Source organism: Callospermophilus lateralis, chromosome 7 (assembly GCF_048772815.1).
Source record: "Callospermophilus lateralis isolate mCalLat2 chromosome 7, mCalLat2.hap1, whole genome shotgun sequence".
Lineage (NCBI taxonomy): Eukaryota > Metazoa > Chordata > Mammalia > Rodentia > Sciuridae > Callospermophilus > Callospermophilus lateralis.
The window spans coordinates 93,499,557-93,525,154 of record NC_135311.1 but is presented as its reverse complement, the minus strand read 5'-3'; the positions used below and the strand labels follow the sequence as shown (position 1 = coordinate 93,525,154).

The 25,598-nt window shown below is 32.6% G+C and overlaps 2 protein-coding genes across 8 annotated transcripts in view; one reads left to right on the top strand and one right to left on the bottom strand.

The window, feature by feature from the left end:
* Itgb3bp (integrin subunit beta 3 binding protein) overlaps positions 1–20,493 on the bottom strand; it is a 54,906-nt gene extending 34,413 nt beyond the window's left edge. For both annotated transcript variants that reach the window (XM_076860260.2, XM_076860261.2), the window contains exons 1-2: positions 20,428–20,493; positions 8,686–8,728 (exon numbers count right to left, since the gene is read on the bottom strand). In XM_076860260.2, coding sequence (XP_076716375.1) covers positions 8,686–8,728; positions 20,428–20,432 — 48 coding nt within the window. In that variant the 5' untranslated portion in view covers positions 20,433–20,493. The remainder of the gene's footprint in view (positions 1–8,685; positions 8,729–20,427) is intronic.
* A 299-nt stretch (positions 20,494–20,792) lies between these two features.
* The window catches only part of Efcab7 (EF-hand calcium binding domain 7), a 53,180-nt gene continuing 48,374 nt past the window's right edge, over positions 20,793–25,598 (top strand). For 3 of the 6 annotated variants that reach the window (XM_076860254.2, XM_076860253.2, XM_076860249.2), the window contains exons 1-3: positions 20,793–20,903; positions 21,347–21,529; positions 23,041–23,228. In XM_076860254.2, coding sequence (XP_076716369.2) covers positions 23,042–23,228 — 187 coding nt within the window. In that variant the 5' untranslated portion in view covers positions 20,793–20,903; positions 21,347–21,529; position 23,041. Of the gene's footprint in view, positions 20,904–21,346; positions 21,530–23,037; positions 23,229–25,598 lie in introns of all 6 variants that reach the window. The other 3 variants (XM_076860251.2, XM_076860252.2, XM_076860250.2) reach the window with 3 other exon arrangements.

Sequence of the window (25,598 nt, the reverse complement as noted above, 5' to 3'; positions counted from 1 at the left end):
ATTTTAAAAACTCAGCAAATCAAATCAATACTGGTTTCCTTCCTCTGTCTTTTCAGAATTCAAATATACTCAGTTATCATTTTCAAAATGAACGCTGTCCTTTTAAATTAGGTAGGTGTTTCAGGTTTCTATAATAATTAGGGCATCTAAATTTGATATTTAGAAAATTTTAATATTAAAGGGTTACTACTTTCTGAGATGATATTTTCTAAGGTTTAGAAATGACTGACTCATATAACCACATTCTCACTTTTAATTTCACTTGACCCTGAAATATAATAATGGGCCAGGCCAAGAAAACTCTTGGAGATGCTTATTACTAGACCTACAAGGAAATCCTAGGAAAGATCAGTACAGTCCTACATCTTTACACAGTTCTCTGACACAGTGTCTTGCCTTAATGATAAAGATAATGTCTAAATAACTACATCCAACATTTTAAGACTTTTGAGAATTTGGCCTAAATTATAAAATTCCTCTCTGAAGCTTCCTCCTTTGTATTTAGGAGTCTAAATCCAGGTACAGTATTTTGATAACATTTTAATTTGTCTACTCCATCAGAATTTACTCCTAAAAACAAACATTTCTTCATCATTGTACACTAGAGAACTTAAAAACATATAAGGAATGAATGACTTAAACGGAACTGTCCAGTCAACTCTGCCATACCACTCTACTTTATACTCATTTGTTCATTGATTCATCCATCCAATATTCACTAGTACCTTTGCTTTCAGTTTAAATAGGTTAAACACATTCAAGTCTCACATCATTCTATGATCTCAGCTTTGAATGTTCTCTTTCTTATCTTCTCCAAGACCCAGTCTTTAAGTCTCTACTCACAATCCACTTTCTCCAAACTCCATTATCATAGTACTAATTGCTCTCCTGAATGCCTCTAAAAACTTGCTTTCTATATTGCTAACTAATGAATATGAAGAAATATAACAACTGTTCTGGCCTCAATAAGCGTTTACCAAAGGCTAAATAGAGATAAGGTCTTAGTATGTATGCTTAGAGAAACTCATAGAGCGAAAATCCAAGTGGGCTGTAGCATTCTGTTACAGAAAGCTTCTTTTGAGGGGGAAGGTTGAGGCTTAGATAAGTAAATATAAAAGACACGGAACATCTGAAATCAGAGGTGAGACAGCATAGGATGAAACTGGGGGATAAAGAAAAGGTTTGAAGGCTCAGAGGATGGCAACATTGTAGAAATAAATTTTAGTAGCTGACTTACAACAGATATGTAATTCTTTATGGCCAAATAACCTCTATTTTTAGGACACATGGCACAAATGGTGGCTGTGTCACCTTTTCCATTAATCTTCATATTATTGGTTTCAGAATCTACAGTATCAAAAAATTTTATAGTTGAAATTTTAAATGATAAATATTTCTGTTTGGGGGAATAAAAAGGCATTTCTTTCTTTAGTTTACATATCCACAATAGGCACAAATGTAACCAATATCCTTCTTAAAATATCAAACTATAATATGAAGTTATAATTCTAAGGCAATCTTTTTCATGGGGTGAAAGGTTTTAAGTCTCTTTATGAGGTGGTTACCTCTCCATCTTTGAGTTTTCACCTGTTTATATGTATTCAGTCATAAACTCTGACATTTATCCAAACCATACTTTATTTTTCCAAGAATTTATTGCCCAGAACAATTTCACTGTGTATGTACAAGAAGTGAAAGTCACTCCTCTAATGTACATTTATATCCATCTGTTTTCCTATTTTCACCATAAAATTATTTTATTCAATTGCCAAATGTCTAAACATTACAACTGTAGATAATACATTTCCTCTTGAAAATGGTTTTCTAGCTTTCAGAAAATAACTGCACGTACACATGTATGTATCTGCATCACTTTAGAAATAGTGAGTCTTCACTTTTTTCTATATTCCATGTTGGTTTTATTTTTTGGTCATTTGTGTTGGTTAAAAGGAACATGTCTGTGTACGATTACGATACATAGAGGAAAAATTGAAAAATCTATCTTTCCCTACTCTCCTACTAAATATTCTTCAGCAAATGATGTATTTTATGTTTGGTCCCTACTGGTATACACAAAGGCATAACAAAGTTTTTTTTCCCTCAAGGTTTTACCAAAATCTTCTAACTTTATATCTCTGAAGATGTTTAAAAGTGATCCTAGAGTTCACCTAAGAATTTCATTTTGCGATCCTCCAAACTTCAAAGGACTTGGCTTACTTCTTAGTCTCCCATGACAGGAAGAATTAAGAAGCCTAGGGTTGAGGAAGACTGAGCTGCTAACTGAGAAGCCAGCAGTCTTTCCACTAAGCAAGGATGAGCGCTACCAGATCCTTTGGAAAAACAGAAAGAAATGGAGAGAGGACCAGTTTTCCCCTAAAAAAGGGAAACCAATTCAAGATGTAAACAAAATTCAAGGAGACAGATGTCACAACCAATTCTATAATAATTTACAACTGCTTCTAATATTTACTGACTCAGTATTTTTAAAGTGAGGCAAATACATATATAAACAACTAAAAAACAACAATAACAAAATGCCATGTTCTAAGATTCAGCCTATACTCAGCCCAAATAGCCTGGTACATTTTATAAAGAGGTCAAACTTATACATTAGTAAAACTAAAATTTGGGCATTGATTTTCCTGCCTTAAAAAAAAATCAATGTTCTCTTTATAATTTCAAATATGACATTCTACTTCAATATCCTTTACGAATTGTAGCTTGCTTCATCACCTTGTTTAAAGCATATTCTACCAAAAAGGTGCCTGCATTTTATTGATTTTTTACCTATTATAAACAGTCTAGAAAGTACTAACTAAGGGTTCTTTCACAGATGAAAAATGGGATATAAATGATCTGCTATTATTATAAATTACCAGTCTATGCTGTCACTGAAATATTTAAAATACAAGTACTGTAGGTATATGGATAACCAGAAACAAAAGGGCAGCGAAAGGGAGATAATTCTCAATAACCTTAAACTGAACTTCTATATGAATGCACCACACAGTAAATCTCAACATTATGTATATGCACAAGACTGGGATCCTAATTAGAATAAAAGATATATTCCATGTTGGTATAAATATATCAAAATAGATTCTACTGTCACGTATAACTAAAAAGAACAAATAAAAATTTTAAAAAATAACCTTATACTGGCTAATTAGGTTACTGGGAATGTCCCAACTAAGATATAATTATTATGCACTAATACTACCAATTATGTAATATTTGTTAGGCACTTTCATATTCTGGGTCTTGGGTTCCTGGAAAAGTAATAGATATCAACTAACTAATCAGCTGCCAAATTAATGGTTCTATAAGACATTAGGGTTTTGTTGCTGTTTTTGTGATGGGTACAGAGAACAGAGGCATTTTGTACTTATCTCAGAGATTTTACTATGATAGCAAGTAAAAAACATGTTAAATCTGTGGTAATGGAAATGTTCTATTTCTTGATTCGGTATTTGATACACAAGTTTACACATTTGTAAAACTCACTGAATTATACACTATCTGTGAACTTAATGACATGTAAATTTCACCTTAGAAATTTCTCCTTTAACAGGAGAAAAAAGAGGAAAAACAAAACTGTGGCTAAAAAGTTTATACACTGGATTTTCTATTTATGCTCATTATTTTCCATAATGTTAAGATATTAAGTATTAATTTTAATATTAGAGATATTATTATTGTACTCTGCACTTTATTCTCAAGCTCTCCCCACTCTGCCCAGTACTAGGGTTAGAACCCAGGGGTGCTTAACCGTTGAGCTACACCCCCTGCCCATTTTAAATTTTAAAAATTTTGAGTCAGGGTCTTGCTAAGTTGCCCAGGCTGGCCTTGAATTTGAGATCCTCCTACCTCAGTCTCCTGAGTCACTGGGATCATAGTCTTGTACCACTATGCTTGGCCTCAAGAAGTTTATGAAAGTTTTTCACGGCTATTGCCGATTGTGTTTTTACACATTATTTTATTTTTCAGAATATGAAGTAAATTCCACCTGGATATTTTTTTTGTTTGTTTACTGAAGTATGATTTATATACAATAAAATGTACAGATCTTCTTTAGCTTGATGAGTTCTGACAACTGTATACACTGATGCAACCACCACCTAAGATATATAACATTTTCATCATCCCAGAAGGGTTCCTTTGTATCCTCTTCCAAATCTCACTCATCAGCCTAGAGGTAATCACTTTTTAATTCCAATAACCACACATAGTTTTGCTTATTTTTGAACTTCATATAAATGAAGTATATAACTTCTGTGTTTGGCTTCTATTGCTTAACATGTTTTTGAGGTCATCTATTTTGTTGTACACGTTGGTAATGTGCTCTTTTTATTGTTAAGCAACATTCTTATTTTTAAAATATACTAGATTTGCTTTTCCATTTTCCTGTTTATGAATATATTCAGTTTGGAACTATTACAAATTAAGTTACTAAGAATATTCTTGTACACATCTTTTGATGATTTCATTTCTTTGATAGTAAGGAGTGAAATTTTGAGTTTATATTATGGTTTGGGTCTAATTTCACATATATAAAAGAGTTAAAAAACAGTTCAAAATGTTTGTTTCATTTAAAACCCCCATCAATATATGAGCGTTTCAATTGTGCTACATTCTCATCAACCTTCAGTGGTTTTTGTTTCCTTTACTTATGTTACTGTGTTAACTAAAAAAGATTTTTAAAAAATTGTTTTGATATAGTTCATTAGCTAATCTAATCTGTGGGAATAGTAGTATCACTTTGTAACTTTAATTCATTTATTATTATTATTATTATTATTATTATTATTATTATTATTTGATACTAAGGATTGAACCCAGGTGTGCTTACCCACTTAGCCACATCCCCAGCCCTTTTTGTTTTTCATTTTGAGATAGGATCTCAACCAAGTTGCTCAGGGTCTGGCTAAGTCACTGAGGTTGGCTTTGAATTTGTGATCCTCTGCTGGGAGCCATTAGCCAAGTAGGTATGACAATTTCCTTGCCAGCATACCCCATGTTGCTTAGTGGGAGGACTCGTGGAAAAGGGACATTTTGCAGTGACATTGCATGTAAGGTGACCTTGCTCTAGGAACAGGGCGGATCCGGGTTTAGGGCGCATTCCGGTTTAGGAGGTTATTCCTGCTGGGAATAGGGCGTATCCTGCTGCCCGAGTTCCTCTTGAGTTCTCGCGGGATTCAGACAGTATTTTTGGGAGACAGAAGCCCAGTGGAGGTGTGGATTTGGGCAGAGAACGTGGATTTCCCCAGAACGTGTGAGATCGGGAATAAAGAATTGCTGTTTGAATCTACAAAGCTGTGAGTGGCTCGTGATTTTGTGCCCAGCCAGACTGTGGCAATCCTCCTGCCTCAGCTGCCTAAGTCACTGGGATTACAGCTATGTGCCATCATGCCTGGCTTTAATTCATATTTTTGATGATTAATGTCATTGAACATTTTTTGCGCTTTTATTTATTCATTTTAATTGATATATTCTGAACACAAGTCTTTTGCAATATATATATATATACACATACACATACATAACAGATATTTTCTTCTCCATCCATGGCTCATCAATTTCTTAGTGTTGTCTTTTGGTTAGCAGAAAGTTCTAATTTTGATGAAGTCTATTTTATCAACTTTTATAGATAGAATTTTTGGGGTCTTAAGAAATTTTTGTCTACTCTAAGGTCACCAATATAGTTTCTTATGTTTTCTTCCAGAAGCTTTATGCTTTTGGCTTTATATCTATAATTGCTTTTGGGTGAATTTTTGTTTATGAAGTGAGACATTAAGTATAAATGAATTTTGTATAAAATGAGAATTTTTTGTATATGAATTGAGGTTAATTTTTTCCATATAGATACCATTTATTAAAGACAGTCTTTCCACCCCCGTCAGTGAATTGACCCAATATTTAAAAATGTTTAATAAATTTAGACAACTGTTAAAAATAATATAAACCAAAACAGTACTAGAAATAAGAATTTCTAAAATGAAAAATGACTCATGAAGTACTTAAACATTTATACTAAAGGGAAAACAGCTGTAGTATATGGAAAGAATACTAGATATGAAGTCAGAAAGCTTGGGCTCATTTTTCTTTTTCTTTTTTTTTTTTTTAAAGAGAGAGCGAGAGAGGGAGAGAGAGAGAGAGAGAGAGAGAGAGAGAGAGAGAGAGAGAGAGAGAGAGAATTTTTAATATTTATTTTTTTTTTTTAGTTTTCGGCGGACACAACATCTTTGTTTGTATGTGGTGCTGAGGATTGAACCCGGGCCGCACGCATGCCAGGCAAGCGCGCTACTGCTTGAGCCATATCCCCAGCCCCTTGGGCTCATTTAATGGTCTTGCTGCCTACTAGGTATGCTATTGTGGACATGCCACTCATTTGAACTTTAATTTCCCCACTTAATGAATATATTTCCTCACTTAACTAGCAAAGAGTAGAAAAAGTAGGATGGGACAGGGAGTGGGCAGCTGGCACAGTCAGGTGTCTTGGGCCAGGATCTCTAACATCACCCTCTTTGTCTTTTGGTGGGGAAAGAAATAATGCATGGGAATTCCAACCATGCTATTTCAAATATGAAAGAAGGTTTCTGTGGAAAATCTCTAAACCTGCATAATTTATGTGAGGCTCCCCTCCCAAAATCTTTGGCTTTATAAAGTGTCTTGAGTAGGGAAGTGTTTTCTTTTTAAAGAAGGCATTAATAATGTTTTCTATGCCAGAATGAAAAAAACAAGCATGACATCAAACTAATGGCTCTAATTTTCAAGTCACTACATTCTGTGGGAGGGGATCTCTCAGGTAGATTAGAGAGGGCTTTTCCATGTGTCTTCTTATAAACCATTCTTGGGATAGGGAGCTGGGAACTGACCCAAGCAATGGGTGTGATGACACGCAAAAAGGCATAGCTGGAACAGCTGCAGACCTGCAACTTCTAAGTTCACTCCAATTCCATTCCAGGCTGCTATGACTCTTTTTGCTCCTTTGAATAATTTTGTCTTGGTTCCGCTTTCTTCAGGCGGCCACATGTACTAGATGTATACAAATCATGCATCTTGGGCACTTTAATTTTTTTTTCTTAATGTAAATATTTGTCTCATATTTTTGCCCAATGTAATCTAAGGTACTAATTTCTGTACTATGTTCTCAGGTACAGGAACAATCCCAGGGTAGCAGCTCCAAGTCTGCTTGACCATTTAAGAGCATTTCAGATTTTTAATTCTCAGATTTTTTAGTGATGTTCAAAGTGAATTAACCTTGTAGAAATAAAAGCAGTTATGAAAAGATACTATGAATGATTCTATTAATAAAGAATCTAGATCAAATGGACAAATTCTCAGAAATACACAACATGCTCAGATTGAATCATTGAAGAACTAGAAAAATGTGAATAGCTCAATAGCAAGTGAAGAATCTGAGTTAACATTCAAAGTTAATTTTTTAAAAGTACAGAACTGGATCAAATATAACAATGTAATTTTTCTAATGTAAAAACATTAATTGTGGCACTGGTTACCTTGACACATTCTCATCTGAAGAAAAAATGGGTAGAAAGCCTTCCATGACAACAGTTGTGCTTCATGAAGAGAATGGATTCTGTAATGGTCATTCTTTTCTATTTAAATAATTGTTACCATCTCCCAAAGAACAGCTTTGGGGCAGGAAAGAAATGTATTTCATTTCAAGCTGGACTACTCATCTACCAAAATACCATTCTGACCAAAGAAACAGATGCAGAATTACAGTCACAGCTGCATTCTGCACAGAACAAGTTGGATAATGGTACTCTAAATTGCTAATTATACTGTTAATGATTTTTTTAGTGTCATTGCAGTATTCTGCCACCTTTGTACAAAAATTTTTAAAAAGCATCTAGGAAGTTTTTAAAATGCTGAATTTTGTTTTGTTAAATACCAGTGAGTCTTTCAAAAGGAAATTCCACATAAAACCCATTTCTTGAAATGGCATTCTTGTATGAGATTTTGAACAGGTCCATTTATTGACTAGCTATTTGTCTTAATTTACTTTCTCACCAGTTTACTTGCATTGATGATTACTGAGGGCCTAAGTATTTCAGTATTAGTGTTTGTATCTAAATCCATAGTTGATATGAAAAGATAATAAACTAACATATGTCATAACATGCTGGCATTGGGAATGTGTTCTAAGTAGACTTACAAAAAGTAATAACAATAGTACAATTTTATTTTTATTGTGATAACTATGGTGAAATTTGTTACAATGTTAGTACTTTGTTGTTTAAGCCATATCATAATAGCTGAGGGAGATAATTACATTTATGATGTGAGAATGCTGCTAATGTTTTGATTTCACTTTAGATTATAGTATATAGATTAAAGTATTGTCATTATTCCATATTGTTTCTTATCAACTTAAGTGGCAGATTATTTTTTTCTAGAAACTAATTTCTAGTAATTTATTTTATTACGGTTTCTAAATAATTTACTTCTTAAGTAAATACCCCAAGCTTGCCAGAAACTTAGATTTATAAAAAAAATCATAAAAATTTATAAAAACCATTTTATATGTAGAAAATGATATACCAATCACAACTGTGTCACATGGTTTCTTGATAATTTTTATATTTAGCAAGGTAAATAAGTGGATACAAATTAAAAACATAGTCTTAGGCAATCACAAATTCTTAATCAAATACTTACGTTTTCTTCTAGCTGATCATCCAATTTCAGTGATCTTTTAACACTGCAAAGGAAATATTTAAAGAAGTCTTAAATTTGACATATATAAAGAAGGCACATATTTAAAGGTAAGATATATAAGCAAAGATTATAGTTATTTTTACTAATTTTTATATTGCTTGTTAAAGCATAATACCATATAAAGACAGCAATTATTTATGACTGGTTTGTTTTTAATAGCATATTTCCATATGGGATCATAATTAAATATTTAAATGAACCATGTTTTTATATACATAATTTGACATACATGCACTACCAATTTAAAATCATAGTATTAAAAGTCTTAGAAAAATTAGTATATTTATCTGCTTTGAAAGACAAATTTGAAAGATAAATAATTTACATAAGAGCAAAATAATTTACATACCATCAATAGAGATGTTCAAAGTATATGATTTGTACTATGACACAGAAATAACGCATCATGTGTTAAAGGTATGAGCAAGGTGAAAAAAGTTTTGCACATTATTCTAGCATTAAACATGATTCAGTGCAACCAGACTATGACTTAACTGAGGAACAGATGCTCTATGTCTTTATAAGTCCCCAATCCATAAGAAACTATTTTTTGTTTCCTTCACTAAACTGATTCAGGAACATGCCAGGCTCTCTGTGTGCAAAATGTGTTCTGTTAAACTGGAAGCCCAGCTGTTGGTGACAATGCTTAGAAAGGAAAGCTGAATATTTATAATACTTTATTTCGTACAGCTGTCTTCTAAAGAGCAATCATCAACATTTTATTGAATGCAGACTAAATGCTCAAAGGAGAAAAAGGTCAATATAAATTAAACTAGCTTTCCCAGTGACAAATGCAGCATTAAAAGTACTTTCTTGATCCCTGAGAAACAGAAATTAAATTATTTGAACTATTAGAGGATTGGGATATTATGCAAAAGATTGTGTTGAATTACAGAACCCCCAAAATTTGTATAGATTCTAGAAGATGACTATTCAAAAATAACTGGTGACTCATAAACAACATATAGGAATAAGAAAAAAATGAAAGAGATGGGTCAATCTATGAAAATTATTGAGCAGTAAATAATAAATACAAAAATAAATATCTAAAGAAGGTTTATTTAATTTTGCTATTATATTTACACCATTCAATCACAACATTATTTCTTGAGACTAAATTATTTTAAATAATTGTATCTTTTAGAAGTCAATTTAAATTTGATTTAGGGGCTGGGGATATAGCTCAGCGGTAAGAAACTTGTCTAGAATGTGTAAGATCCTGGGTTCAATTCCTAGCACTGAAAAAACAAACAAACAAACAAAAACAATTTAGTAAGTATTCTCAATGAAGTGAGAACACAGGTATTAGTAAATAAAAATGGCAAATCATTTAAAAAAGTATTTAGCTTTGGAATATATATATAGACCTATTTAGTACATGAGGTGTTCTGTTTTTTATAATATTTCAAAAGTATAATCAAAAACTAAAGTTACACAATGCAGAATTTTCTTATTATTTGTTTTTAAATGATGCTAAGATGCAGCATCTAAAAGATGTCCTTTTAGAAAAGAACACCCTGATACTAATTTTCAAAATATTATTTTATAATCAGTGGTTGATTTTTAAAGAAAGCAACACAGTGCTTGAACTTAAAAAGATTTCCAGATTAGGTCTTAGTGGATTTAGAAAGCCCATGGAAAAATATATAAAAGTAATAAGAAAGTGAGCTGAGTTAAAATAGGCTGTCATCTCCCTCTTTGTTTGGTGAGAAATCTAAAAACATGATTCATTCATTGAGGGTAATGTAAAATTCAGGTAACTGGGGCATTTAATAACCCAAAGTTGGTAATATTTATAAGTACCCTAAAAAGATTTAATAGGCAAAACTAGAAGAAATTTAAGAAATTGTTTAGTTTGTCTACAGGGAAAAGAATTTTTGAGACCCGTCTACTGTCACAATCTCAGTCCTGTGCATAGTAAATCTTTGTTGAATTGAGGGGAGGGAATTGAAAAACAGGTAAAGAAGGACAAATCTACCAGAGGAATTTATGACCTTATTCTTACCATTCTATTAGAAATGAACCCTACTGAGATAACAATCATTAAAATAAGCACCTATTATACACAGGCACTCCTCTACCCATGAACAATTATAAGGATGAGATGATGCTACATGAATTAGGATGATGTTAATAAAAATATACGAGACAGAAAAAATATAAAGGAAGAATAAGCAAAAATTTGATTAAATATGAGAGAAATATTTTTCTAAAATATGTATTTCTTTCCTACCATTATTACTTAACAATTATAAGTAATATATTTCTGGTAGTCCTGTAAAGTTATATCTGGTTCCTGTGACTACTATCTTGGTTTAAAAAAATGGACACAAAAACATGGGGAAAGGACTTGAATTATACCTTTCTCCAAAGAAGATATACATACACACTACACACACACACACACACACACACACACGGCCAAAAATTAACATGAAAAAATGCTCAACATCCTTAATCCTTAGGGAAATATAACCCATGTTCACAAGGAGATACCACTTCATGTCCATTAGCATGGCTATTATAAAAAAGAAAATATCAAAAGCTGTAAGGATATGGAGAAATCAGAACCTTTGTACACTGCTGACTGGAATGTTAAATGGTGCAGCAGCTATAGAAAACAATTGGCAGTTCCTCAAATAATTAAAATTAGAATTATCATATGATCCAGTAATTCCATATTCCAAAAGAATTAAAAGACAGAACATGAGTAAATATTCATATAACAATATTCACAGAAGCATTGTTCACAGTAGCCAAAAGGCAGAAGCAATCCAATGTCCTGTGACAGATAAATGGATAAATGTATCATTCATACACACACACACACACACACACACACACGAATATATTATTAAACCTTAAAAGTGAAAGGAAATTTGGCACATGCTACAACACAGATAAACTTTGAAGACACAACTCCAACTAAAATAAGCCAGTCATAAAAGAAAATATACTGCTTGATTTTACTCATATAAGAATAGTCAAATTCATAGGTACAGAAAACAGAATGGTAGTTGCTAGGAGCCAGAGGAAGAGAGAAATAGGAAATTACTGTTAATGCATGTAGTTTCAATTTTGCAAGATGAAAAAAGTCTTGAAGATGGCTGGTGGTGATGACTGCACAAAAATATAAATATACCTCCCTCTTAGGGGTAATCGTACATCATCTGTAGGTAACTTCTCACTCCAAGCTACCCAAATTTCCCTGTGCCCATAATTTAAATACTATATTCCATCTTTAGGCACACTAGGTTTAGACTGACTGAACCTCCCAGAATTATTGTTGTTGGAATTCTCAAAAGATAAAAAAACATTTGCATGCAATTTTATATCAAGAGGAGAAACAGTAACTCTCTTTGTAGAGTTACCATAAATTATTCGCTAAGAAGATCCTCCCCTTTTAAATTTAGCTTACTACATGGTAGTACCCTGAGTAAGATTCTGATTGATCAGAACAAATTGAGTAGAAAAGCTTTATGTTACTAACATCAATTTCAATATTAAAGAAATTATTCTAGGGGAAAAAAAAGCTATCATTTGATTCCTAACCAAGAACCAGAAATGAACTCTTAGAAGTTCACAAAATTATATGATTTGAGGTTCTTTTTTTTAAAAAAAAAAATAGGAGTTTTAAAACATTAGATTAAACATGATTTTTGAGTGGCAAAGCTGAGAGTGGGAATAGGGGGTGAAGAATAAACTTAGCAAAGCAGATAAGACTCAGGGAGCTTTGATGCTATGCCAAATTCTTCTGTAAGGTTGGGCAAATCACATAATCTCACTAAGCTTCATAAAGTTGATAATAATACTGGCCTGTAAAGTAGTAAGAAATTTCTGAGTGGAAGATAAAAATATCACTTAGTATTTCAGTGCTTCCATTTACTCCTCACTATAATGGACACAATAATGTTGCCAGCTACTAACTTCACAAGAGTGTTTAGAGGATTATTGAGTATGATCATGAGATGCTTAGAAATCCTTTGATGAAAGGCAATGGCTAAATTCACATCCCATGTGACTTCTTAAGTATAAATTGAGATATATAAAATGATTTATTTTTCATTCCAAGTACAGGTAAAAAAGGGAGAAGAATCTTCTATAACCTTTCTGTTTCATTCAAGTTTATGCTCCTTTATGTTTAATATTTCTAATGATCACATAAAAAATCTCTACCATGGCATAAGTGAAGGCCACACCAACCTATTACATGCAAAAGTATGGTCACCATGTGAAGTATCTAAATAAATGATTAATCCTGTTATTCTTCATGACAAAAGTGTCCTGGGCAACATATGTTTATGATGTCAAAAGATGAATGAAAAAAAATTTTTACAGAAGTCAAATGAATATATTTAGGAATATTAACACCAGAGGATGAAAGATGCGATTTTTTTTTGGTTGAATAAAATGAGAAATACAGTTAAGACCATTTTACTCCTGAATGGATATTCCTTAATATGCAATAAAATATTCATTAATATTCCTTCGGCAAAAAGTTTACATATACTTTAGATAATTTGTACATGTAGATTATATGTACCTACAAGTGAAGAAAGGATATAAGTTTGCCCTTTAGAGGAGTTTCCATTGAAAGGGCTCAACTAGGTCTAACAGAATTAAAACATGATAGATGGGTGATATTTTATGTACTTTTCTGTATGAATTTTTATTCTACAACATAAAAATAATCATAAAAAGCTACTGCTAACGTCTACCCTATTTCTGAGACTTCAACACAATCACCTTTTAAGAAGTTTTATCTGGTGCTGTCTAGTTTGCAGTACTGATCTTTCTACTGTAGTCAATAGCAGCTGTTCATGACCCTTTTACTAAACTTATGTTAAAATAATCTATGTGTTTTTCCTCGCTAGACTAAATTATTTACATTATTAATACCTCGTCAGTTAGATGATGGGTTATGAGTTCTAAAAATGCTTATTGAACTATCTCTTCCATTAAAATTAATACTAGGTAGTACAGTATTTGTTCATGTTTGGAACCCCAAAGTGCAACAGAACAAAGGTATCATATAAATTAATCATTTAAATAATTGCATTTATTTTTATCTAAAACTTAGTCTCAAAGAAACAAATGTTTAGTTTTTGCAAATTTTTATGTGCTTAACATAAATAATTCTAATCCATAATTTCCTCAAATATTCCCTCTCCTCCATTATGCTTTTCTAAGTCTAAAATTACTAAAGAGAAAATTATTTTTAGACCTTATCTTTGATATCTCTAGCCTCCTTTTTCATATTATTGTTCTTTATGCATTTTGGGCAATTTCTTTAGATTTATCTTCCAGTTCTCTAATTCCTTCTTCAGTTGTGTCTAACCTACTATTTAATTCAACCATTAAATTTTTTGAAATTTCAATAAATTTGGGGTAAATTTTTACTTTTTATATAATCTTATACTTTCAAAAAGTTGCAATAAAAATTCTTCTTATCCTTTATACAGATTCACTATTGTTTACATTTTGTTCCATTTAACATTATTTCAACACACATACATATAAATGTTATATATGTAGACTTTTTTCTGAACCATTTAGAATAAGTTAGAGGCATAGTACACCCTTACCCATAATCATTCCCATGTGTTTTTTTAAACATGAAAACATTCTTTTACATAAATATAAAATTAAAAAATGTATCATACCATTATTATCAACAGTCTATATTCAAATTTTATTATTTGTCCTAATAATATTCTGTATAATAAATTTCTCTCCATGTCTAAGATCCAATCCTGGATTACTCTTTATATTTAATTATCCCATCTCTTTGGTTTCCATTAATCTAGGAAAATTCTTCAACCTTTCTTTGATTTCCTTGACCTTGACTTTTTTTTTTCCAAGAGTACAAGTCATTTTAATTGTAGTATAAAATTCTCCATTTTGTTTATGTGATATTTGCCCATGATTAGATTATGCATTTCTTGGACTAAATCCCCTATGGATTCCTTCTGAAAGTGTAATAACTTGAGGAGTTTATATTTATTAACTAACATTCTACTCCAGGGAAGAGATTTCTCTTCTCCCTTTATTCACTTATATCACTATATAGTGTCATGCATTTTTTTTTTTTGCCAATAGATATTAAGCCATTCCTATCATTACTTATTTTTATGTTTAACTGTCCCACATTTGCAAGAAAATCATCTATGCTTCATGGTAGCTCCTATTTACCTCATGTACTCATAACTCCTTGAGCACCTTCTTATTTTCTAGCATATATACAAAAAACTTTCTGACTTGGACTCAGCTTTTTCTCCAATGAAAGATGGTTCTATTTAATGAACAAGTGGTATTTAGAAATCAAAATCTGGCATTAATTGATACTTATGCCACTGTTTTTGATGACAAGTTAGCTTTCAGTTGAATAGTTTCCCTTATATGTATGTACGTGTAAAAAAATTAAGTGTATGCTTATACATATAGGTTTATGCACACTAACTTTAAACCTTAATTAGAAATTACTGAACTTCTTTGGATATGCAATTTTATGATTTTTAGCAAATTGAGAAATTAGGATATACAATTTTTAAAAATATATTTTCTGCTCCATTCCCATTCTTCTGATCCTATGACTCTAATTACACATTAAACCACTTGATATTGCTACATAAATTGTGGAAAATCTGTGTTTCGCCTTTATTCCTTTAATTAGATTATTTCTTACTCTTCTACCTTCAAGTTCACTGACCTTTTCTTCTACCACAAAGTTCATAGAATGAATATTTTCATTACAGTTACATTATATTCTCAGATATAAAATTTCCATTTGCTTCTTTTTTTAAAAATTTGCTTCCATTTATCTTTGAGATTCCCCAGGTATGCTTTCATGTGACCAGTTTTTTCTTTAAATCCTTGAAAATATTTATCTAAGTCCTTTAAAGTCTCCCATCTACTAATTGTAAAATCTGCATTGTCTTAGGGTCAATTTTTATTTTTTTTTTCTCCCAACAGCAGCTGTTGTTGTTTGCATGGTTGTTAGTAAGTTAATGTATATGGTATACTGTAGATGCTACGATGAAGAAATCCTAAACTCTGTTATCTTACCCTGAAAAGTACTGAGTCTGGGCATTTAACTTGACTAAATTCAAACACTAAACTCTTGTTTTTTCCTGTAATGGGAAGCAGCTGAAATCTCTGCTCAGTTCTTTCAGGATTCCAGCTGTTGCTTCCTCCCAGGGTTCACGGAGTTTCCCTAATCCATGCATGGCCCAGAAATCCACCAAGAATTTAGGTAATTTACAACCACATTTGGAGCTATTCTCTTTACAGGATTTTCCCGCAAGTCTAGTAATCTCAAACTTATCTTATGACTCTTCAAACCAGCAAAAACAAGAGATTTCTGCTGAGTTCTACCTGTACTACACAACGTGGACTGACTTCTGTTGAGTTCTACCTGTACTACACAACGTGGACTGACTTTTGTCTAACCACTATCAACACAAGCCCAGTCCATTGTAGTTTCCTTCTTTCAAGGGTCAGTCCAATTTCTCCAATTTCTCCCAGGTGATGGTTGCTCCAGGTGTTTTTAATATTTTTGTCCAGAGTTTAAAATTGTTATCTATGGAAGATTTAATTCAATACAAACTACTCTGACACATAACACATAACCCTATGCACTGAGTTTTCATTTCAACAACTGCATGTATACGTGTGTGTGTGTGTGTGTGTGTGTGTTTTAAACTATTTACTCATCCTAGTTTAAAAATCTGTTTTTTAAAAAAATATTTTGTTATTAACTGACAATTTTTGTGATTCCACTTTTGGTTTCCTTAAACATTATAATAATTATCTCACACTGTACCTGTAATAATTAATTTTGTAAGGCCCTTGGAATTTAAAGCTGTTGGTTATTTTGTGTTCTAACTTTCACCTATGGTTGTGAGCTTCTATGTTTGATCATTTGTAATTCTGTGATTTTAACCTGTAAAAAATCTAGGAGCCTAAAATGAGGATGCTGTCCTCCACAGATGTATATTTTAACTTCATCACTAGCCAAAGGATCCATACCAAGCAGGTATCATTTAGCTCCTGTCATAGCTTAATTGCTAAATCTCAAGTTTATATTCCTTACCTTGCCTCTAGCCCTAAGTTTATCAAATCAACATGAAAAAAATACATATATACCAATATATGTATACACACATGTACACATACTTTCCATGCAGGATAATCCCATCTTTCATCTATACTTACTCCTTACAGTTTAGTTTCAGCTATTTTTAGTTTATCCCTTGGGATTTAATTCCCTACAAGTTCATCAACGCAATAAAAAATCTGATTTGTGCAGAATCTAGTTCTTTTGGAACAACAAGGACTTTAAAAAATTCTAGTCTATATATTAGAGGATCACACTATTATACTAATACCATTATACAAAAGTTGTGTTATTCTGTTCTCTATTATACTTTTACAAGCAGGGAAAAATTCATTTCTAAATTTCATATTTTTCATATCGTAGCAAGTACTAACAATATTACCAACCTCCTTAAAACTATAGAAAACTTTTAAGTAAAAGAAACCGTATAACTCTGAATTTTGAAAAAAATCAACCCACAAAATAAAAATAATTGCACTTGGCATTAGCACCAGTATGACTACAAACCCAAATAGGTGTAATTCAATAAAAGAGCTCAGCAGATCCAGAATGTGCCTGTATTCATTTTCTTTTATCATGGAAAAATAGTATTTTAAACTTCTTTTGGAAAATTTTCAGACATGTATAAATATATCAGCAGAATGGACCCTACTCTGAGAAACAGTTTTCTAAAAGTAATCTTTTTTCATAGTTTGAAACAGAATAAAATTAACTGATCAAATGTCCTTGACTGAATTAGCATGATGATGTACACTAATTACAAAGACTTAGCAATGATATAGGAAGCTTTAAAAAGGAAAAGATGAAGAAGAAAAAAGGCACTTGAATGGGACAGTTATAGCAAAAGCCATTACATTTGACTTCGATATTATGCAAATCTAAACATGGAATGTATTATGTTTATACAGGATAAAATCTTTTCAAAACAGCAATGTTATCATTCAATTAATACATATTTACTGAGCAACTATTTTATTGATGGCAACATTTAGTAACAATTTAAGGAACACAAGGCTAATTTACAGAACCAAGATTTCAATTTTGGCTTTTCTTACTTCAAAGTTCACGATTTTCTACTTAAACTCTTAAAAAAAAAAGTGAAGGTTTCATCTAGATAGAAAAATTATAATGCCTTTCATTTTACACAGAAAGAAAATTTTGAAGGAAAGAAAGAAACTAGGAGCAACAATTATTTAATTCATCTGTTTCCTCTGTTTTAAGGCAGTATTCAAAGGACCAAACAGAAGGTAGAGAAAACTATACTTATTGAAAACTTAGGTAATCTCTAAATCCTTTCAAAAGCATTTTAAGTAGTATGTGGTACATACTAAATAAATGTAAGATATGAAAATTATGAAACATAAGAAAATGAATACCCCAAAACTCACCACATAATTTATGAATTAGATCATTACTACCAATTTGGTTGGGGACACACACACACCTCTTCTCTATCTCATCTGCTTCCCACAAAATACAACCATTAAACTGAATTTTGTATTTGTCATTCCCTGATTTTCCCCAAAATTATCTTTTACCACATACAAATATAACCCCAAAGTTTCTCCTTAAACTTTTCAAGATAATATGTAGTCTTTCAAAATTGATTCTTTCACTTGTTATATTTTTAAGACTCATCCACCCATTCTACTGCCATTGGACATTTGCTCTTTCCTGTTTATTTTAGATTCATTTAGGTCATATATATTTTCACAAATACTCATCACTGTGTAGTTTTTCCCTGTCAAGTTTTAAAGAAATTAGAATATGGATCACTCTTTCCCGTAAGTTATATTATACATTTAGCCTTGCAAGTGCATACCCAAAACTCATCATCTCAACACCATTTAAAAATGATTCCACCTTCATATGTAATTTGCCATTTGACTATTTGAACTACTCCCATGTAAGACCTCAGAATTTACTGCAAATTTAAAAGTAAAAGTTTACTAACAATGATAGCGATCCTCAACTAAAATGCTATTATGCTTCATGCATTATTAAACTGTGAATTTGACCTTAACTTTCTCTGTTAAAACATATTAACTCAGCAAACTTGCTATATATGTGAGACATCAACCTTAAGATTATATATTTAGTCACAAATAGTCACAATTGTGTATTTGTAGCTTGGTATATGAGAACAGTGATCTTTCTAATGCTACAACATTTTGGGGAATGAAAAACTTACTCCATACACAATCTTGAAGTTGATTTCTCACATATATAGCAAACACTCAAACTCTCCTAAAATAACATGTACCATGTTAAGAAGACATTAAGAAAGTTCCACTTTTAATAGTTTTTTTTTGGGGGGGGGGTTCTCCATTTCTACAACAGAACAGGAACACAGTTCAGGAAGTATCACCAGTTTGTTTTCAATTCCTACTCAGGGATTTTCTGTTACATTACCTTTGTAGCTTTGTATATATGATAACTGAATGATCTATCTAATGCTACAACAGGGAGAAAAGTTTTTGTAGTTAATTTTGGGGTATGAAAAACCTACTCCATGATCCATAACCTTTAAGGACATAAGTAAAACACATTTGTTGATACCTATGGGACAGCCTTTAGATGTTGAGTTTTCTTATTCATAAAGTAAGCATAATAGTTGCCCCTAATTGATAGGGTTTTTTTTTTTTTTTTGGATCTAATGAGAAACTGAAAATAAATTGCTAAATACAGTACCAAGATCGTAATTAAAGATTCCATAAATACAGATTATTGTTATTTCTGCACATCTTTTCATTTTCCCATCAATTTTCTATTTGATAGTAATATTTTCCCTGTGTTTTACTTTGCATTTCATTCAACTCTGAAAATAATACAGGAATATGCTCCTCCAGGGGGGCAGTACCAAAGTCAGCCTGGGGGACAAGGAGCATCCAGAGGATGTACTGTTATGTACTCCTCCCACTCCCCAAATTTGATTCTTGTTTTTTTTTTTTTTTTTAAGTTATTTAGTGATTTAAAAAAAAGTCTTGCAGGGCAGTCAACTGCGTTTTAATTCATCTAAATATAGGATGGATGTAGGAGAGGAAAAACAAATGAATATTATCATTTGTTCTAAAACCATTTTCAAAAATCAGATTATGGGGTTGAATGAGAATTTGGAGATTACCCAATACAAATTTATTTTCATAAGTAAATATAATTGACTTGGGGGATAATGAGAGTCTTGAGTGGAAACCCGGTTCCAAGATCCAGTTCCTGAAAACTTTTGGAGAGTTTGTATTAATTCACTGCCCTAATCTAGGCAGCATAAGGCTTAACAGTCGTGTTTTAATCTACACCGTCCCATCCTCGATCAGTTAACCTATTTAAATTTCACATTAGGCATTATCTACATAGAGTCCACAACCTATACAATCTGTCAAAAGGCTTGGAGTAACAGAAGTAAACAAAGACTACCTGATGAGTGCTGCTGGAGAAGAGGTAAATTAAGGGTACTGTCAACACAAGTTTATAGTCTTAAAATAGTAAAATGAAAAAAAAGGGGCTATCGGGCCACATAATATCTACTCATAAAACAAATCAGCAATATCTGGGCAGGAGATACCTACGGCATTTCGAATTTCAGGGAGACACCACCGCCACTGGACAAAACGAACTAACCAGCTGCAGGAAACGCCGCAGCTGAAAAGCGCGGGCAAGCGGGCACTCCTGGTGTCACACCTAACGCAGTCCGCCGGAAACACCCTCCGCGCAATGAGGAATCCGAGTAGGTGCGAGGAAAGGGGTGCATAAGGTGTCTAGGCCCCAAACCCACATCCAGTCCCGCCGCGCGTAACACGGAACCCTCTCACTACTCGGGCCAGAGAAATACTCGAACAGAGGAGCAGCAAAACCATGCCTGTTCTTTCACCCTACGTTTATAGCCGGACCGTTTAGGGAGGTGCTCCGCGTCTTGTTTCCGGTGGCAGAGAGGCGCAGTTGCCATGGTAATTAGAGAAAGGCGAGGTCGGTCCGACTGCTGCGAGAGGGTCGCGGAACAGTGGAGAGAACGGGCTGTGCCTCCTCGTTTGTGAGCTGGAATTAGGTAGCAAACAGCTCGCTGTCTCTGTCTCTTCCCTCCCTCTGTCCCTCTCCCTGCGGCTTTCTCTTCTCCCGCGTCTTGTGCGTCTCTGTCCTCCTAGCAGTTGGTCTACGCGTGTCCCTAAAATGTACATACACATGCAGTTTTGTGCCCGGAGAAATCTGAAAACAGAGATTGCTCGAGATTAGCCTAGACCGTGCTTCACTGCGGAGGGACGGTGGCTGCGTGGCTCTGTTTCCACTTGGCCCTTGAGAAGCCCGAGGCGCTTGTTAACAGTTTATTTTTCCTGCTATTGTGTGCCTGGTTATTTATGGAGCCGTTTGCCGCAGTGTACTCTCTAGGCCCCTGTCTCGGTCTCGGGCTGGAGTTTTAAATAAAGGAGGTTTCCAAGCCTGAGGGGTGCAATTATATATTTATTTAAGCTTCAGCTTAGTCTCTCTTCTCAGAAAAGGGGAGAATAGAATTCTGGAACATTTCCGCTGTGGGATTTCCAAGTGACAGACTCATCATATTTGGAAAGAGTATTTGAAGAAGATCCTAATTTTTTTTTTTCATTTAAAAATTGCTTGCTGCAAAGAGAACATTCATTCTTCCTTGTTGGAACAGTTTTCTTTTACATTTGTGAGAAGGTGCGTGCTCGCATATGTGTTTAAAACTCTGATGCTTAATTATAGTGATACCAATTTGCAGTAACCAGACTGTGACGCCTCATCCCTATGGGGTCCTTCTAAATCTGGTGTAATATGAAAGTGTCAGGCAGGCGGTCTGTGTATTATAAATAGGGTACTTCATCCATGATAAGCGATTATTATCTTTCTTTCCCAAGTGTAAAAGACCTATATAATTCAAGAAGGTGCCAGTGATTTAGGCCCCCTGAGTAAGAATCCAATGAGTCCTGAAGGGGACCCTACCTGTGTCATTTTATTGTTGAACTTGAAATTTCAATTTATTACGTTGAAATGTATTTTTAGAAGTCAAAGCTGGATAAAGTAATGTTGGAAGCTGTTAGACCACCAGTACAATTTAGTACCTCATAGTAGCCATTGTTAATAAGCCTTCATTCACATTAACAAAGAGTAAATTGTTTCTGAAATTTACTGCCTTTCACTACTTACTGGCGAAGTGACATTTCTATCCCTCAATTTCTTCACCTGTAAAATGGACAAAAGTAGGGGTAAAGTAAGATGTATGACAGTTCATTAAGCTCTTATGAGCAGAGGTGCTGTATATTATTATTATAATAATATAATATAATAATAATATAAATATTTTTATTAGTAAAGGAACACAGTAAAGCTCTGTGGTAATGCTATAAATGGGACTGTAAAAATTCAGTTATTTTTTTGAAATTCAGTTCTTTGAAATAAGGAGCTGCATTATTGAAATGTTAGTGAAATGATTTGGTTGATCCTGCCATGGAGGATGGGTGCCAAGTGCTTTCTGTAAAAAAATCTCATTATTATGGAGTTTCACATTTTTGTTTCGGTTGTTTACATATTAGGGATTGAACTCAGAGGCACTTGACCACTGATCTACATTCCCCGCCCTTTTTAATTTTTTATTTTGAAACAGGTTCTCACCAAGTTACTTAGGGCCCAACTAAGTTGCTAAGGCTTGCCTGGAACTTGTGCTCCTCCTGCCTTAGCCTCCCCACCTGCTTGGATTACAGTTGTGTACCACCATGCCTGGCTATAGTTCCACGTTATCTACAGTTTATTTAGCATTTACTAAGTGTCAGACAATGTTCTACATGCTTTATGTCTGTTAATTAATATAATTTTCTCAATGAACCTATTAGAGTCTCAGCTGATGGATTGAGAGAATAGATGTATGCTTTTACTTTGTCCTGATTCATCTTTTGTTGTTATTTTATGCCTTTGTTCTTTGGGCTATTATTACATATTGGAGGGACAATTTGTGTGGGTGGGTGTTTATATGTGTGTTTAATTAGAAATCAACTGCCAAGAGTTTATTTTAAATTAACATTATAATTAGACTACTTACATATTATAACATCTTTTTCTTCTACATATAAAAACTTTAATATTGTGATCCTCCCACACACTAGAAAGGTGTAATGACATTTGTATTATAGGTGATTAATATTGACTAAAACAATTTTGAAATTATTTTCTAGTAGAATGGCCGTCAGTCCAGGAAGTGATGCGGCTTTTACTAGTCAGAAATCCACGCTTTCAGAGAATCCTCGAACAAAGAAATTTCCACTAACTGAAGAAGAGATATTTTATATGAATTGTAGAGCTGCCTACTTAACTATCTTCAAAAGCAGCTTAGAAAACATTATTTCTAAAGATCAACTTTGCCTAGGTAAAATTTTTTAACTTAAAAATGTTTTGCCTTATTTGTTGAATGTTGCTAGGTCAGAAAGACTGGAATTAGATTTACATTGTTAAACCATCTCAATTTCATAATGAAGCTTGAGAAATAGAACTACAGTAAGATATTATGGCATTTTGTTTAAGTTACATATACTAAGAACTTTACCTAGATTGGTATCTTGAAAGATTCCACCAACTACTACTTGCTTTCAAATGTTTTTTATTCTCATTTTGCTGCTTTGGAATTTATCATAGTAGAATTAAAACACTTTTGGTTTCTAAATTATTAGTGTAAATTTTGACCTATCCTGAGAAAAATATAAAAGGTATATAAAAGTGGGGCCAAATGACTTTAAAAGAGAACTATTTGGAGATAATTGAAATTTGAAAAGAGAATAATAATTTAGTGGTTTTTTTGTTTTGTTTTGTTTTTGTCTCTTAGTGCTTCTCTTCATTGTTATATTTTAAAATTCCTTTGGTTACTAATGTCCCCCAAATTGATGAATTTGATCCTGTTCAGAATATGAAATGACATAAAGGTCCCTGATCTCAACAGAGCAGTAAATAATACTAAATACCCTGACTACTCATGTCTGTTTCTTCAATACTGATAACTTTATGAGTAGAGAAATTGAGTTATTTTTTTCCGTCTTTAGAAGTATTTACCTTAAACCAAAACTCTGACATATTTCTTGAATTTGTGTATAATAAGATCTCTATTTAAGAAAATCCATTTTGGGGACAATGAGAATTGAAGAGATTAAAATTTGTTTGATGTTTAAATAAAAGACATTATTTGTAAAATAGTTTAAATGCAAATACCCAGGATTAACATGAATTTTAAAGTTATGAATTAATTTTACTTTGATTTACATAATTTTTAAATTGGTAAAATGTTCCATTTTGAATTTTATATTTAGTTTTCATTTTGAATTTTAAATATTAGTGTTTAATTAATATGTGTTAATGCCATAAGAAGAGATCCAATTAATTTAAGTTCAATATGCCACTATTTCTTAAGTAATTGAGGTTTTTTTCCTTCTTTCAAAAAGAGGTTGAGATAATAAATCTGCTAAGTTTACAAGTTTAACATGATTTCCACAGCTATGGCATTTTGTTTGTGAATTAATGACTATGTATTAAGGTACTGTCAGTCCTATGAAATTATCTGGGAAGATAATGCAGTTTTTGTCTCCTCAGTGGAATTGTCTTTTGGGTTTATGGTGGAATATTCTTTGTAACATTGTAATAATTGATTTCATATAACCTAGTTATTAAAAAGGAGTAATGTGAACCAATAATGTCTCTTTCTTACTACTTTTAGTAATATCCTTCTGCCACCTAGCACATAATATGTGCTGATATTTCCATTTCAAAGTAAGATAGAGCAGTACCATTACCAGAGCTTTAGAAACTTTTTTGCCAGTTTATAAATAATACAGGTATTATAGCCTCATGTCAAAGCTTATTAAGCCCCTGGCAAAAGATCAGTATCTTGTCAACCTTACAATTACATAATGTTTTCACTGTCATCAAAGTTAACAGTTAATTCCAACTAATTCTAAACCTCAAGATTAAAATTAGTAACAACTAGAATGTATCAGTTTCTTAGATGTGGGGATGTCTACTTAGTACATATTTTGGCATAATTAATATCATTTTGAGAAAATTGTTCTTTTGTAATTAACAGCACATTTTAAAAAACAATATATGTGTGTATATATGTGTATATATATAACACATATATGTATATATGTATATTATATTGTTGTTACTGAAGATAGCAACAGGTGTACTAAGCTGCCCCTTGTGGGAAAGAGTTACACATTAATTTTCCCAAAGCTGGACAGAAAATATTTTCTATCATGTTGATTTTTGACCTGCAAATCACAACTTCATTTAGATCCTACTTGTATTTCCAAGTTTTAAAGGGTAGGAGTTGGCTGGGGATGGAATCCTAAAACATAAATGTCCTTTTGCTGATTCTGTTAATAGATGAGTTATGGAATTGTCTGTTCATACAGTGGGCAAAATATCTTTTGGTCCTAGCACAGCATGGTAATCAGGGATTTTGTCTATATCCAAAATAAACCTGTGGAAATAAAAAATATACATAGGTTTCAGTGCTACAAATTACACAAAGGCATTATAGGTGAATGAAAAATGGCAGTTATTACCATTATAACTTCTGTTAGCTTTGAAGGTCACCTTTAGATTATCTTCTTGTTTCTCCTTTTTTGCCAAAATTTAAATTATCTAGGTACAATGAACTGGGATAATCTAGAGAATAGGAAGATTTCTCCTTGTCTTCTAAAATATTATTGACCATAAGTTATGACTACAAATAAGATCTTTTTTT